We start from the raw sequence: 17109 nt of genomic DNA, 5'->3' as shown, positions 1-17109 counted from the left end.
GACTGGAATGACTAAATTTCAAAGAAGAAGAGAATAGCACTGTGATGTGAATAAAGTATCTGATTCACTTGTAGGACTTGAATGTCATTTTTATGAAAGGGCAGTAAGAAATGCTAACCTTTTATGTTAGGATTTATCAAACTCTGGATATACAGAATTGGTTTCAGGCTTAATTTCTAATGTTTATAGCACAAAATTAGTGATAGTAACAGTGAATCTATGTATGTTTCTGTCTGATTCTAATTAGTTTCACTGGCCTTACATTTTGTAGAATTGAATTCAGTTGCATTAAACAAGAGAATTTCTTGGGTTTAGTAGAATTTCTAGCCAAACATTAGTACATATCATTGCACCTGTGACTTAATTCTTAAATTTTCTGTCATCTGAATTTCTAAAGTAGGAAAGTATAAATTCCTTAGAATGAATACAGGGTTTAAAATATACCTTATTATAACAAGCTATCTAGTTTGGGTGTTCCAATGCCAATTTGCATCCCCAAAGGATACTTTGATGCTTTCTGCATTGGTTTGGAATTGTAAACGAAAATTGTGTAATTCCTAATTCCACATTAATGAGACTTTTCTGCATAATCCTCTTGTTTGGGAGCATGAAGAATAGCGTGGCCACTGAAATCATAGACTGCTGTCGCATTGGCCTATTCTATACCCCAAAGGATTATTTTCTTGTTTTAATACATAGGTTTCCAATTTATCATTTCTTCTGTGGTTGAACTTCTGAATATGCTTGTTTTGCTGGTTTTGAGGTTTGTTTTTAGCTGCTGTTTTTTACACATGTGGTATAGGAATTTTGCAATGTGAATTTTTTTAGGCATTTCTTCCCAAAAGCTCTTTTTGTATAACTCTAGACTTTTGCAACATTCACAGTATCCAACTTGGAAAACCTGCATTCTCAGCAGCTTTACTGCTTTAAATAATATTCTTACATTAGCTCTTTTAGGAAGACAGCTTCTCTAACAGTAATGAGATGTGCTAACTACAGATGGTTTTCTTGCTGGAAAGAACTGTAAGGGTTGGGCCTTTTAGGTATAGCCATTCACCTGCATCCATGCAAATGTATAGGTAGATGATAGATAGACAGACAGACAGATAATAAATACATAGGCCGGCGCCGTGCTTAACAGGCTACTCCTCCACCTTGTGGCGCCAGGACACCAGGTTCTAGTCCCGGTTGGGGCGCCGGATTCTATCCTGGTTGCCCCTCTTCCAGGCCAGCTCTCTGCTATGGCCCAGGAAGGCAGTGGAGGATGGCCCAAGTCCTTGGACCCTGCACCCGCATGGGAGACCAGGAGAAGCACCTGGCTCCTGGCTTCGGATCAGTGAGATGCGCTGGCCGCAGCGGCCACTGGAGGGTGAACCAACGGCAAAAAGGAAGACCTTTCTCTCTGTCTCTCTCTCTCACTATCCACTCTGCCTGTCCAAAAAAAATACATATATACATACATAGATGATAGATATGTACATACGTAGATGATAGAGAGAGAGAGAGGTCTACACACACATACATACATACTTTTTGTGTGATATGTAACAAATGAATAGGACAAAATGTGAATTTTATATAGCCACGAATAACACTATATATTTCTTTTTTTAAAAAACTTGTATGTAATGAATATAAATTTCCCAAGTACAGCTTATGGATTACAATGGCTTCCGCCCCCATAACTTCCCTCCCACCTGCAACCCTCCCCTTTCCCGCTCCCTCTCCCCTTCCATTCACATCAAGATTCATTTTCAGTTCTCTTTATATACAGAAGATCAGTTTAGTATATATTAAGTAAAGATTTCAACAGTTTGCACCCACATAGCAACACAAAGTGAAAAATTACTGTTGGAGTACTAGTTATAGCATTAAATCACAATGTACAGCACATTAAGGACAGAGATCTTACATGATATTTTTTTTTAAAAAATTGATTAATTTTCTATGCAATTTCCAATTTAAAAGCAAGTTTTTTTTTCATTTTCAATTTTCTTTATATACAGAAGATCGATTCAGTGTATAATTAGTAAAGATCTCATCAGTTTGCACCCACACAGAAACACAAAGTATAAAAATACTGTTTCAGTACTAGTTATAGCATTACTTCACATTGGACAACACATTAAGGACAGATCCCACATGATATGTAAGTACACAGTGACTCCTGTTGTTGACTTAACAATTTGATGCTCTTGTTTATGGCGTCAGTAATCTCCCTAGGCTCTAGTCATGAGTTGCCAAGGCTATGGAAGCCTTTTGGGTTCGCCAACTTATATATTTCTTTAGAATTTAACAAACATCTTTAACAAAAATGAACATGCACATGTTTTATGTTTACAGCAGCTTTCCTAGGTAAAGTAGTCAGTATGAACACTGTTATTACGGGTAAAATCTGGATAGTCCAAGCCCAAAGGAACATAGCTGATCAGTAAGAGGTAAAATTTATTTCTGTTTCCAATTCTTTTTTTTATTTTTTAAAAGATTTATTTATTTATTTGAAAGTCAGAATTACATACAGAAGAAGAGGCAGAGGCAGAGAGAGAGAGAGAGAGAGAGAGAGATTCTTCCATCCACTGGTTCACTCCCCAATTGGCTGCAATGGCTAGAGCTGGGCCGATCAGAAACCAGGAGCCAGGAGCCAGGAGCTTCCTCTGGGTCTCCCCACATGGGTGCAGGGGCCCGAGGACTTGGGTCATCTTCCACTGCTTTTCCAGGCTATAGCAGAGCGCTGGATTGGAAGTGGAGCAGACAGGACTCTAACTGGCGCCTATATGGGATGCCTGCCCTGCAGGCGGCGGCTTTACCTGCTATGCCACAGCACCAGCCCCTCTATCTCCAATTCTAAAATGTGGCCTTTAGATAAAAATGTCCTGATTGTATTCTGAGTTCCCTAATTTACGGAGATTTCTCATCATGTTTTCTTAACCTCTGTGGAATGCTCTAGAGACAATGACACCTACAAATGAAATAATATATGTACAGCATGTGGCCTTCTATCTGATGCATTGTAAATACTCAAAGACTGTTCATGTTTGCTTGTTTATGTTTTAAGCAAAATCTTAAATGACACTCAGGCAGATGTGTGGGGCAGCAGTTAGGATGCTGTTTGTGATGACCACATCTCGTTTCTCAGTGTCTGTGTTCAAGTCTGTTTTCTGTGCCCAATTCCATGTGCACCCTGGGAGGCTGCATATGATAGCTCAGGCAGTTGGATCTCTGCCACTCATGTGGAAGATCCAGACCGAGTTCCCAGCTTCTGGCTTCAGTATGGCTCAGTTTCAGTTTTTGCCTTCATTTGGGGAGTACTGTGAATGGGATCAGTCTTTCTCTCTCTCTCTCTCTCTCTCTCTCTCTCTCTCTCTCTCTCTCTCTCTCTCTCATTCTTCCCTTGAAATAGATAAATATGGCCAGTGCCGCGGCTCACTAGGCTAATCCTCTGCCTTGCGGCGCCGGCACACGGGGTTCTAGTCCCGGTCGGGGCACCGATCCTGTCCCGGTTGCCCCTCTTCCAGGCCAGCTCTCTGCTCTGGCCAGCGAGTGCAGTGGAGGATGGCCCAAGTGCTTGGGCCCTGCACTCCATGGGAGACCAGGAGAAGCACCTGGCTCCTGGCTTCGGATCAGTGAGATGCGCTGGCCGCAGCGGCCATTGGAGGGTGAACCAACAGCAAAAGGAAGACCTTTCTCTCTGTCTCTCTCTCACTGTCCACTCTGCCTGTCAAAAATTTAAAAAAAATAGATAAATAAAAATAATGCCTAAAAGTGTTCTATATAAAATTTAATGTATAGCAAATATTCTTCTAAATAGTTTTTCAAAATGTAATTATATTGGGGCTGGTGCTGTGGCATAACAGGTAAATCTGCTGCCAGCATGCCACTTGGGCACTAGTTTGGGTCCCAGCTACTCTACCTCTAGTCCAGCTCCCTGCTAATGTGCCTCGGAAAGCAGCAGTAGATGACTCAAGTACTTGGGGCTTTGCACCCATGTGGGAGACCTGGAAGACCCTCCCAGCTCCAGGTTTCGGATGGGTCCAGCTCCAACTTTTGCGGCCATCTGAGGGGAGTGAACCAGTGGATGGAAGATCTTCTTTCACTGTCTCTCCACCTCGCTGTTTCTCTGTAACTCTGCCTTTCTAATAAATAAATATTTTTTTAAAAAATTAATCATTTAAATTTTATTACATGTGTATTAATACTCACATTTTACAGATATGAAGACTGAATTCAGGAGAGGTTAAGAAATTTTCCCAAGCCTAGACAGGTAGTAAATGCCAGATTATAGATTCAGTGCTGGGTAATCTGACCTCCATGTCCATAATCTTAGCTATAATGTTCTTTTTCTCTAAGCACACTGTCAAATATATGGAAATGTAAATTCTATATCTTAATGTTATAGTGCCTTAAAGTCCTAAGGCCTAGGGACTATTCTCATTGTTCTATGGTAGATTTGTTCAACTATTGCATCTATTGCCACTAGCATCCTAAGTTCATAGTAATTGGATAGTAGATGATTAATTTTTGCACAAAGCTACAGAACTCAGGAACATAATCAGTTCATTACAATGCAGGCAATTTGAATTCCACTTGATGGGAGAGGTCATTTCATTAAGAGTTTTAAGTGAAAATTTTTTTCTTATATATTTAAATCAACACAGGATATAGCTTATTCCCAAGTTGGAGTTATAGCATGCAGTACTTAGAGCAGATAACAAATTATCAAAAGTACAGAGCATGATAGGCCAGAAAAGATGGAAAATATTGCTTGGTTATGACTTGAAGGACAGATGATCAACGGATGGAAGGAGTTAGAAGGTGAACACCCTACAATATGAGAGAAGAGAGGAAGATTAGAAACTTACCCTACTATAAATACTAGCTATTAAAGTGGAGCTAAATATGAGGAATTAAGTTCTTCATGGTGAAAGCCTTTGAACAAATAGACAGTTGGGGCGGGCATTTGAGTTAGGCTGCCATTTGGAATATTTGCATCCCATATGAGAATGTGAGTTCAAGTTCTGGATCTTCTTCCAATTCAGCTTAAGAATCCTGGGAGCAGGAGGCAACAGATGATGGCCCTAGTGCTTACATCTTTGTAAAGCACATCTAGATGGAGTTGCCAGCTTCTGACTCCAACCTGGCACAGGCCTGGCTGCTGCAGGCATTTGGGAAGTGAACCAGTAGATAAAAGAGATTAATCTTGCTCGCTCGCTCTTTTGTTCTTTTCCACTCTATGTTACTGTTTCTCTCTGTCTCTCTCTACATTTCAAGTAGATGAAAATAATTAAATAAACATCCACAAAGCAGAAATGGACAATTGATCCACATATTTGGGAGAACCCTGTGGTATGGGCAACCTAAAACCACATTCAGTCCCAGCTTACCCAAGCCCAGAGCTTTCAAATGTCCATTAACTCATTTAAACCAAAATATGCATGCATTCTACTCAAAACGTGATTCTGAAAATGAGTAGAATATTTTCTGTGGTTCTAACAAAGTGTAAATGAATATTTTTTTTTTGACAGGCAGAGTTAGACAGTGAGAGAGAGAGAGAGACAGAGAGAAAGGTCTTCCTTCCATTGGTTCACCCCCAAAATGGCCGCCACAGCTGGCGCGCTGCACCAATCTGAAGCCAGGAGCCAGGTGCTTCCTCCTGGTCTCCCATGCGGGTGCAGGGCCCAAGCACTTGGGCCATCCTCCACTGCCTTCCCGGGCCACAGCAGAGAGCTAGACTGGAAAAGGAGCAACTGGGACAGAACCAGTGCCCCAACCAGGACTAGAACCTGGGGTGCTGGCACCGCAGGCAGAGGGTTAGCCAAGTGAGCTGCGGCGCCGGCCGGAAATGAATATGTTGTAATAAAATTTAGGTAATTACCCTTGGGAGTCATTCTGTCTAAATAAGGTGGCATTGGAAGTTTTTATTTTTTTCTTTTCCAGTGCTTGTGACTTCACAGCCTACCAAGTTTTCCCAACTTCTGGGAGAACTGTTAAAAATGGCTTGAACCCCATCTTTATAAAATAGAAAAGTCAGATCTCATCATATTTCCTTGCTGATTCTTGTCCTTATATTCTCAAGGTCCCCAGTCTCCCCCTGAGATTTTGAGTTCAGTGTCTTAGGTCAATGGAAAACAGAGTACACACACACACACACACACAAAGGAGCCCGGGATGCTGGTAGCATTTCCTCAATGTCTCTGGGAACTTTGAAGAACAGAATGTTATTATCTCCTTACAGAGGAGGGCTCTCATGAACAGTTGGAACTTTTATTTTTTGAAAGTGTACTGTGTAGGTACTGTGCTAGATGCTTCCTCACAAGATATTTTCTTGATCCTTAGAACCCTTCTGGACAAGTTTTATCCCCATTTTATGGGCGAGTGTCACAAAGATGTACAACATGGTTACCTTGCTGAAAGGAGGTACTGGAATATAGCTGGAGAGGAACTGGAAAGTTCTTTTCTGCTCAAAAGCAGAGGAACGAGAGAAAGCAAGAATCATGAAACACCAGACAGTCTGCTCACTGGAGCCATGCCAAGAGGATGGCTGACTTTACTCACTTCCTATTCTCCATCTAAGACATCAGCATGCATGTTCCTTTGCAAACTCAAAGCACATTAAACAAAGATTCTTTCAGTGCCTATTAAGAGATTATTTTTGTCTCCATTTGTAATGTTTCATTTATTATCAAAGGGGATTTTATCTCATGCACACCTACATATTCCATTATGCTGTATTTACATTTATTTTAATTGGAAACATTGTTAAAATTTAGGAAGACGTCCCCTTTCATAAAATTTGGAAATTAAAGGTAGCATTCAGCAGGTTTCCTTGTCAACCACAATAGTCATTTTTAGAATTGTTAGGGAGTAGTTCAGTTACCCACACAATTCTGCTTTCTAAGAATGTGCAAAAGGAAATCTTGTCTTAAGCAAGGCAGAACGCCCGCCAGCAGTGTTCTAGACTTCAGTCACAACAAGGACAATCTGATAAATTTCAAGTCTTGGTTGGGAAGTAGTCTGATGGGGTAGAGGAAGGAAAATACCAAAGAGTCATTTTCTGCTTGCCTTTTGGAATAGAGTGTTATATCCTTTATTCATTCCAAGGAAGCTATTAAAAATGGCTGTAGGATATGTGGAGACATTTTAGAGTGATATAGAACTCCATCAATTGTAGTACCTACAACTTTATCAATTATAAACCATCATATAAACTCGTAAGAGACTTTAGTAACTCTCATCAATTTTTAATAGGCCAACATAAAGCAGCTTTTAGCAATTATAAAACCAAGCTATGTGAATTTGAGACAAAATTTTTCACATTTACAAAATGCAAATAATTGTTGGTAATGATAATTGTTGCTGAGAATTGAAGAACAGTTTGCCTTCTGTAAAATTTGACACCTTCCTTTTAAATCTCTACTCCTCTGAATAACTTCTCAGAAAAAAATTGCTTTATAGTGAAATTTAAATTTAATTTTGTAATAAATTTTATGATAGATGATAGAAAACTGGCATTTTTGTAGGTCAAAATGGTTGAATATTGGTGATTTTATAGGATTCTACATAGTACTTTTAGTGCAGTCCTAGTCTGTGCGCATCTCAGTGTGCTTTTCTAGAAAGCTCTGTTGAAACAAATTTTGTTGTTCTGTTACCTGAAACTTTTTTCCTTTTTTTAGAGCTTTCTTTATTTTATCTGAAAGGTAGAGTTGCAGAAAGGGAAGGGGAGGGCCAAGTTGAAGCCAGGAGCCAGGAATTCCATCCTGGTTTCCCACATGGGTGGTAGGGTCCAAATACTTGAGCTATTTTCCACTGCTTTCCCAGGCCATTAACAGGGAGCTAGATTGGAAATCAAGCAGCCAGGACTTGGTGAACTGGTACTCATACGGGATGCTGGCATCATAGGCAGCAGCTTAACCAGCTGTGCCACAATTCCAGCCTCTGGAACTTCTTTTCCATTTTTAAACTGGAAATTAAAATTGTACATGTTGTGTACAACCTAATGTTTTGAAATATGTATGCATTGCAGAATTGCTCAACTTAGGTAATTAATATATGCATTACCTAGGATTTTTATTTTCTACTGTGAGAACACTATAGTCTACACTCTTAGAAATTTTCAAAATACAACGCATTGTTATTTACTGTAGTCACCAAATTGTACAATTCATCTCCTAAATGTGTTCCTCCTGTCTAACTGAAGTTTTGTATCCTTTGACTGTTAGCTCCCCAATACCTCCTTTCCCCCACTCCCTGATAGCCATCATTCTATCCTCTGAGTTCAACTTTTTTAGATTCTATATTTAAGTTGCCCTTCCAGTCTCTGTCTTTCTGCCCCAGCTAATTCATTTAACATAATGCCCTCTGTGTTCCTCCATATTGTTGCAAATGACAGAATTTCTTTCTGTCTTAAGGCTGAACAGCATCCCATTGCATATATGTATGCAATTGATTTCTTAATCTGTTCTTCTTATTTGCCTTAGTGTCTTAATTGCATATGGTACTTCTGATCTTAAAACACCTAAGAACGGTGTTATTGAGAAAACCGTATTACTAAGAAAAAGTAGATATCCCTGTAAAAAGGAAATTCATATTTCCTCAAATTTGTGATACCCTTAGGCAATGTTTGGTGGCTTCATGGAGGATATTGCATGAAGCTTTCTTAACATGGAGGTACAATCTTCAACCTAATTTCAGCAAAGCAGCTCATGTGATGACTCCTTTGCTTAAACCTTCTCCTGACCTCACTCTATGACTTTGAAACTGTGTGTGATCAACCCTAAGTCCCCTGCCCCAGCGCTGTTCTGTTGACATTGTCTCCTGCTTCTCTCCCCCGCACTTCCTTTGCTGCAGTCCTAGTGGCCTCCTATCTCTGCTAACACAATAAACAAGATAAACAATTTCTCAGATTTTCTGAAATGTTAATCCCTCAGATACGTCCCTGGCTCTTCCTTCAATCTCTTCTCAAAAGTCAGATGTTCCAAGAGCCCTGCTTCCTTTTGCATGTAATATTGTACCTGTGTGTGTATATGTATGTGTATATGTGCTTATGTGTATGCATGCGTCCCTCCATTTCCTATCCACTTTGATATTTGCCACCTGGTTTGTTTTAGATTGGTTTGTTTACTTGTCATCTGTCTCCTTTCATAAGAAGAAGGGCTCCATGATGGCTGGGATTTTATCTGTTATATTCACTGTGTATTCCTGGTACCAAGAGCAGTTAGTCAGAAAACAATGCACTATCAAAATTCCTGAAAACCCTTAATGTTTCCATCGTGTGTAATGACTTTATTTCCAATGGTTGCCCTTCCCACACTTTTAATATCATAGCTTTGTCAGTATTTGAATTTGATATAAATAGAATCAGTGTATTGCTCTTTGATGTCTGACATTTTCTTCTCAAAATTATATTGATGCAAACCTCTCACATTGTTGCAAATAGTTGTAATTCATTTATTTTCATTGCTAAACTGGTATAAAATTGTACTCAATTGTTAATAGATATTTGGGTTGTTTTTAGAAATTTCTCCTGCATGGATAGTGTTCTTCATTACCATAGTTAATGTCATGTTTTAGCTGTGCTGGTTGGTGTGCCTTGAGTACAATGTGGGTTAGTTTTGTATTTCTAATAGTCAATGCTGTTGAGCATCAAAAGCACTTTTTAGTGGATTTGTTGGCAGTTTGAATAAAGTGGCTGTATTTTCATGACTATTAAGTAGATAATATAGATACTAAGTTGATAAAGTTTTAATCATGTATGTGGTAATGAAATGACTAAAATTTAGTAAACTCAACTTTCACTAATGAATCTCTTTTTAACTGATAATTGTATTCCTCTTGCAACAGTTTGCTCTGAAAAAAAATCAGTTCAGTAGATTAGTGAGGGAGCTTGAAGAACCCCCTTTGCTGGGTGGTATAAGGCTGCCAAGATCCATGTCATGGGAAGCTTCCCAGAGGAGGTCACTTTTATACAGAGTCTGCAGGCATGAGCAGGGCCTGACAGTGGGCAGAAAGTGGAAGCCAAGGCACTGGAGAAACAGGAATGAAGTGTGGTAATGTGAAAATTTATGAAGCTTTTAGGCAATTATGAACTTTCAGGTGTGATTATTATAAGTAATCTTTTTAAAAAGCCACCTTGATTTCTCTAGGAAATTAAGGCTTGAAAAGTGACATTTAATGTTAGCTTCCAGAACTGCCAAGAGCAATAGTAAACTGGACTTTAGGTTTGATTGCATCAATTGTGTAGCTTGAAATGTTTGAAGTTAACTTACGTCGTTTATTGATGCTTTTTCTACAGAAACATATATGAGTGAGGAAAATATTACATGGAAAGCTTTTGCTTTCTAGGTTAGGTCTGATGTAAGCCCTCTAATGTACAAGTAAGCAACACATTTTATTGTCCTTGAGAAAGTGTGGAGAAATAATGTGACCTCTATAATTTTTTAGCTAAATGCTATGATACATTAAACAGGAAAGTAATAGCAGCCTCCATCTTAAAAAAGATCACTTTGTTTTCTTTTCTTAGTTGTAATGATTTGTTTTTAAATATTATTTTGCCATAATTAAAAATACTCCTTTCAGAATGAAGAACAATAGTCAATGCATTTTCTTTGACATCATATTTCGATTTGCTGTTAGACAAATTCCTTTATCACCATACATTTTAATATGTCTCTCGAAATGTTTCCAGATGATTAGGCAGAAGATTTCTTCCCAGCTGCTTTCAGAAATATTTGAAGTATTTATTTGAAAATATCATAGGGAAAGCCTCCAATTTCTGAGTAGACCTGGTTCTGTGTTAAGGCCAAAGATAACTCAGTTGTTGAAGAAGAGATTCTGATAAAGATAAACAGAAGAAGTGTCTCTCTTGAGTCAATATTCACAGTATTCTTTACCTGTAGGTTGAAGAAAAAGTCCCAGTCTGTGGATATTACTGCTCCAGGGTTCAATCCTTTGGCTGCCGCAGGAAAGCAGACACAAGCCAGTAAGCCCCCTGCACCCAAGACCCCCATCATTGAAGAAGAGCAGAACAACACAGCCAATCCCCAGAAGCACCCTTCCCGGAGGAGTGAACTGAAGAGGTTCTACACCATTGGTGAGCACCAGCTATTTTATGCAAGTGACTAGATTCACTCTCCCTCAACGGCGTGGTGAATGTGGTCTGCTTTGTATAGTGACCCCTTGTGCTTCATGTGTGTTCCTTTCTGGTGCTTTACTTGGACATTTTCTTACCTGGTCTGAGGAAAAATACTGAGAAAATACTGAGAGCCTTAGGAAACTTAAATAAGAGAGCAGATTTAAGGACTTTCTATATCCTAGTCCATAAATGTGTGTGTGTGTGTGTGTATGGTTCCATATATATAAATATATATGTATGGTTTCCCAGTTTTTAAGGTTATGTGCATCTATTTTCATTTTAGCCATTCTTCAGCCAGTGCCATTTTTGTTTTTTGTTTTTGTTCTTTCCATTTTCCCTTTAGGCACCCAGGTCTCTGACCCTGTTCTGTCACATTAAGTCAGTGGTTGATGTCAGCTTGTAACTAACAAACCCACAAAGAACATAGAAAGTTATTACATTCTGGGGGAAAACCAATTACATTGTGGTCTGTTTTGAATGTTCACATTGCTTACCTTTGGAGAGGTTGAATCACATCCAGAATTGAGAGTGGAAGCCTATGAATAGAATCTTGCAGATACAGTGTCCCTTTTTATCCCAGATAGAATAAAATCCTATGATTTTAAACTTTAGTAGAGAGTTGTAAGTAATCAGACTATGCAAGTTAAATTACACACTTGTGTTTTTTTTTTTTTTAATCTGACAGCTAGAGTTAGACAGTGAGAGATAGAGAGACAGAGAGAAAGGTCTTCCTTCCATTGGTTCACCCCTCAAATGGTTGCCACAGCTGGCACTGCACCGATCTGAAGCCAGGAGCCAGATGCCTCTTCCTGGTCTCCCACGCGGGTGCAGGGCCCAAGCACTTGGGCCATCCTCCACTGCCTTCCCGGGCCATAGCAGAGAGCTGGACTGGAAGAGGAGCAACTGGGACTAGCACCCGGTGCCCATATGGGATGCCAGTGCCTCAGGCGGAGGATTAACCAAGTGAGCCATGGCTTTGGCCCCACACTGTTGTGTTCTAATACTCATTAGCATGTATGTCTAGGTGAATGCTTTTCTATTAATAGTAATAATTTTCAGTATGATTTGTCTATTTGAGATAAAAGTTGTTGAATATATCATATTTGGTAGAAAATGATGAATAGGGGAGAAAAATCTGCCTAGGAAGGAATGACTTCAGTCTTGCATATTCTCTCACTTTTGGAGGAATTTGGTCACATCTAAAAGTTGTAATAGTAGAGACTATGGCCTAGTGTGTTAACCAAATTTGTATCAAAAGGATCATTTTCTTTGGCATCCACCACCCTACACCCTAACATGGACTGTTTGTTTTAAGATGATTGAAATTTTTAGTAGATATTTTGGTATCCATATCTAGAAAGGATAATAAGGAGATCAAATTTCTAGTTCTGGTTCCCATACCATTTTCTGTGTGACTTTATAAAGTTATTCCCCAATGTCTTGTTTGAATTGTTCCCTTCAAGCTTGAACAGATGCCCTTATGTAGGTTTAATATTATTTCAGAATTTCGCTGCTAAAACCTTGCTTTTCCTTTCCTTCATTCTGTGTCCTCATCATATATCCACTCTCAGGCTTCCTCTTTCTAGATTGAGATGTGTAAGTTATTTTTCAACTACCACCAACCATAGTGCCGTTGAAGATGTCCACAGTTGGTTAATGGGGACATATATAAGATGGTGTAGACAGATGCATATTTCCATTGTTGAAATAACTGTCACTCCATTTATCAATGTTCTCTTCTCCTGCCTTTCAATGTGCCTTCTAACTTTTATTGTTTTTTTGACTTATTAACTGGCTAAGAAAATATATTTTGGATTCAGAAAATAAAACATCCTATGAACTCAATGTTCCTTAAAAAAAGGGAAAATGAGAGAAAAATACTGAACAGTGTGGCCACAGTTAACAGAACTAAGCCTAGAAAATAGAAATCCAAAGAGTGAGTTGGATGGCAGAAAAATGAACTATGAAAAATTTTTATAGCACCACACAAGTGATTTTTTTAATTAGCAAATTAGCAAAAATGTGAATTATGACCAAAACAAATCACATGTCTATTATGTTAAAAGAGATATCTGGACTGTCAGGTTTACTGTATTTGTTTATCTTGTCTACCAATGTAGACCTATAAATACAATTTTCTAGGCTGAAATATTAGCAGACATATAATTATCTATACTGAAAGTTTTATTTACAAGACAAGGTTATTCCAGTGTCCCTTTGTAAGAAGTATTGGTAATGAACAAAAACGTTAAAAAATTTTCACTTACTGGTAATTTTTTCCACTGATTGGTGATTTCCTTTGCCAGGAACAAGTTATACTATTGCCTTCTATCTCAGTTCATCCTCACAGCCACTATTAAGGGTAGGTGTTGTGCTCTATCTTTATCAATGAGGAGTCGAGCCTTAGAAAGCTTACAGAAGGGGCCATGAACCACAGACAGCAGAGTCTGCAAATGAAATTCAGTCTCTGTGTCACTCAAAACGATTTCATCTCCCTCTGCACAGGGGTGAGTTGTAAGAGTTTCTGTGGACAACACAGTGGAAAAACGTTTTAAATGCAATTTCTGGAAATCTTACTGAGAGAAACTATGCCAAATAGCCCATCCGCTAGCCAGTATGCCCCGTCAGTGAAAGATAACTTTCAATATCTCTATTTAGGGTTCACACTACTCTAAAAACCTGGGAGCCCTCCTGTGGCCAAGTAGAGTAGTACATTTAAATATAGCAATGACGTTTGGTACTGTAGGAGTGTTTACTGTACTCAAACTCAAGCAATAATTCTAGGGCTTAAAGAATTTTCAAATGAAATCTAAAATAAATTTTCAAATAAAATACAAACCTAGAATTCATTGAAATATCCCTGAGTGGCTTAAGTAACTTCTCTAGTACTTTCTTTTTGATCCCAAAGCAAGTTTCTTTCTTGAACTTACATATAATATCTACTTCCTGTTGAGAGAACCTTAGGAAGTAGAATTTATATCTTCCTAGTATAGATATAAGGGTAAGGTCCTTAATTATTACCTATAACAGCAATGTATTAAACCTATAATATAAAAATGAAATGGAATAAATTCATTTTTTTTTGACAGGTGGAGTGGACAATGAGAGAGAGAGAGACAGAGAGAAAGGTCTTCCTTTTGCCGTTGGTTCACCCTCCAATGGCCGCTGTGGTAGGCGCGCTGCGGCCGGCACACTACACTGATCCGATGGCAGGAGCCAGGTGCTTCTCCTGGTCTCCCATGGGGTGCAGGGCCCAAGTACTTGGGCCATCCTGCTCTGCACTCCCTGGCCACAGCAGAGAGCTGGCCTGGAAGAGGGACAACCGGGACAGAATCTGGCGCCCCAAATGGGACTAGAACCTGGTGTGCCGGCGCCGCTAGGCAGAGGATTAGCCTATTGAGCCGTGGCGCCGGCCAATTCATTATTTTTATAAGCAAAATACCAGTCTTAGAAGAATTTTAAGCCGGCGCCGCAGCTCAATAGGCTAATCCTCCACCTTGCGGCGCCGGCACACCGGGTTCTAGTCCCGGTCGGGGCACCGATCCTGTCCCGGTTGCCCCTCTTCCAGGCCAGCTCTCTGCTGTGGCCAGGGAGTGCAGTGGAGGATGGCCCAAGTCCTTGGGCCCTGCACCCCATGGGAGACCAGGAGAAGCACCTGGCTCCTGCCATCGGATCAGCGCTGTGTGCCGGCCGCAGCGCGCCTACCACGGCGGCCATTGGAGGGTGAACCAACGGCAAAAGGAAGACCTTTCTCTCTGTCTCTCTCTCTCACTGTCCATTCTGCCTTTTTCTCTGTCTCTCTCTCTCACTGTCCACTCTGCCTGTCAAAAAAAAAAAAGAATTTTAGTAAAATTTCATTGACTTGGAGTAAGTGAAGGAAAATCTAGCCTCTATTGATGTGAAATGTATGACTCTTCAGATGAACTAAGAGGAAGATAATCACTGTGTTAGGGCAGTTGCTCAAGAAAGACCTTTTCCTACTTTCGTGTCACCAGCTTGCACAAGTTTGCTATCACTTGGCTATAGTTTTTCATCTGTATAGTGAAAGAGACCAAGTCAGTGTCTTTCTGAGTTTCTTCTTCTTACTTTCTTTTTATTACCCCAAACTAACCATATAAAATACTGCAGAAGTTTTCTATTGCTCAAACTTGAAATGATCACAAACTCAGCTATTTAAGACAGGACCCACTATTAGGTCTCAGTTCTGTATGTCAGAAGAGCACAGTATAGCTCCATTCTCCGCTCGGGTTATCACACGGTTCTTACCTGCTATTCCCACCAGAGGAAAATGTGCTCTGAGCACGTTCTTGTTCCTAGAACTTGGCTGCAGCTGTAGGACTGAGCTCCTCATTTCCTCTCTGGCAGTGAGCCGGAGCCACTCTCGGCTCTGAGAGGCCACTGCTGCCTGGCCATGTGGCCTCCTCCTTCCTCAAGCCAGGAACTTCCACGCCAAATATTTCTCATTTGCGTCTCTCACTTCCTTTCATGCAGTTAAGCAAGAACCGTCTCCCCTGTAAGGGACTCATGCAATTAGGTCAAGCTCCCCCAGGGAATTGTCTGCCTTGAGCTCCACGTTATCTAATTACTGGAATAAATTCCATCACCTCACCAGTGCAGGGCTTTATAAGATGTGTACAGAGGTGGGTAATCTCTAGGATCATCTTAAAATCCTGCCTAATGCATTTGACCCCATCACCTGCTGCATACACACTCAAATACTATCATAACAAAAATGCTCTAAAGTATTTATCTTTCTATTTTTATTCTATTTCATTTTTAAATGAAATGTCAACTCAATGAATTGATTTTATAGTCCATGGCTGAGTTCCATTCTGCAGTTAGAAAAATCACTGGACTAGATATTTCAAGTACTTCAGATAGTTAAAATTCGATTCATTTAAAAATAGAATTAATCAGAACTAGAATAGCAAAACATTAACTTAGTGGACTAGCACTAACAGGTAAAAAAATGAAAATGCAGTAGAATTTTTCACTATTCCAGTTTTTGTTTGTGCAAGATAAAATATCTGAGTTTGACCATGTATATAAAAAAAAAATCCTCTGAAACCATAGGCTCTACTTAAAGATGGAAGATGAACCCAAATAGAAGAATCAGCCATTTTTAATACTGTCTTAATTCCACTACCCTTAAGTCAAAGAATTGCATTTAAGAACTCAGGAAATCATGTTGGGCATGGAGGTAGATAAGAGCCCTGCACACATGGGATCCAAAAATATTCCCTTTCTCCCTAAAGTGGACTTGTACAACCTCATGAAATATTTGTTCAGCAATCTAGAGCTAGAGTTCATGCATCTCTACTCAGTCTGTGACTGACAGGAAAAGGCACTTGTGTCTTTCCATACCAAGGAGTTTTGCTTGTTAATTAGGAAATGGGACAACTCTTGAATGGCTGTTCCCACAATCAGAGTCTTCAGTGAAATACCAAATGCTGATGAGTCCCCGATCGTCCCTGCGGTGTGAAGGCCTCATGGAAGAGGTTGCTCAGAACAGAGTGGAAAATGAAACAGGTGGCCTTGCTTTCAAGGCAGATGCTGTTGAGGGGAGGGATAACCTAAAGGGCAGTGGAGGGCAGGGAGGCTCACACGAAGTGTTGTGGAAAACAGAAGATGGTGAAATCGCATCAGACTGTAATGATACTCAGAGACTCGTGGCTCGGTGAAACAAGTCACCTCTTACCACCTGCACCTGCTGATGACTCCCTTGGCATTCGTGCTGTTACTTTCCTGTGGGATTGTGTCTGTCTGCATTCTGGTCTCAGTTTCCAAGATGAGGAAATCAAGCCTTTGATCTCATTAATCCTAGCAGAGAGGACAAAGTGGAACTCGGCGTCACCTGGTAAATAAATGTGGGGCATGGGGAGAGGAATTTAAAAAGGATTAAGGCATGACTTTTGCCCTTCTTGGTAGAGGAGAAGAATGAACTCAGTTTCAGGAGAAGCTTTGGAGGCTTTCGGGCATTT

General features: G+C 39.9%; 1 protein-coding gene across 3 annotated transcripts in view; it reads left to right on the top strand.

Annotated features, from left to right (window-relative positions):
- Window positions 1-17109, top strand: part of OXR1 (oxidation resistance 1) — a 485930-nt gene that overhangs the window by 231624 nt on the left and 237197 nt on the right. For all 3 annotated transcript variants that reach the window (XM_062188116.1, XM_062188113.1, XM_062188114.1), the window contains exon 3: window positions 10893-11086. In XM_062188116.1, coding sequence (XP_062044100.1) covers window positions 10893-11086 — 194 coding nt within the window. The remainder of the gene's footprint in view (window positions 1-10892; window positions 11087-17109) is intronic.

The sequence above is a fragment of the Lepus europaeus genome, chromosome 4 (genome assembly GCF_033115175.1).
Source record: "Lepus europaeus isolate LE1 chromosome 4, mLepTim1.pri, whole genome shotgun sequence".
Lineage (NCBI taxonomy): Eukaryota > Metazoa > Chordata > Mammalia > Lagomorpha > Leporidae > Lepus > Lepus europaeus.
Note: the sequence above shows the minus strand (reverse complement) of the source record. Positions and strands in the feature narration are given on the sequence as shown.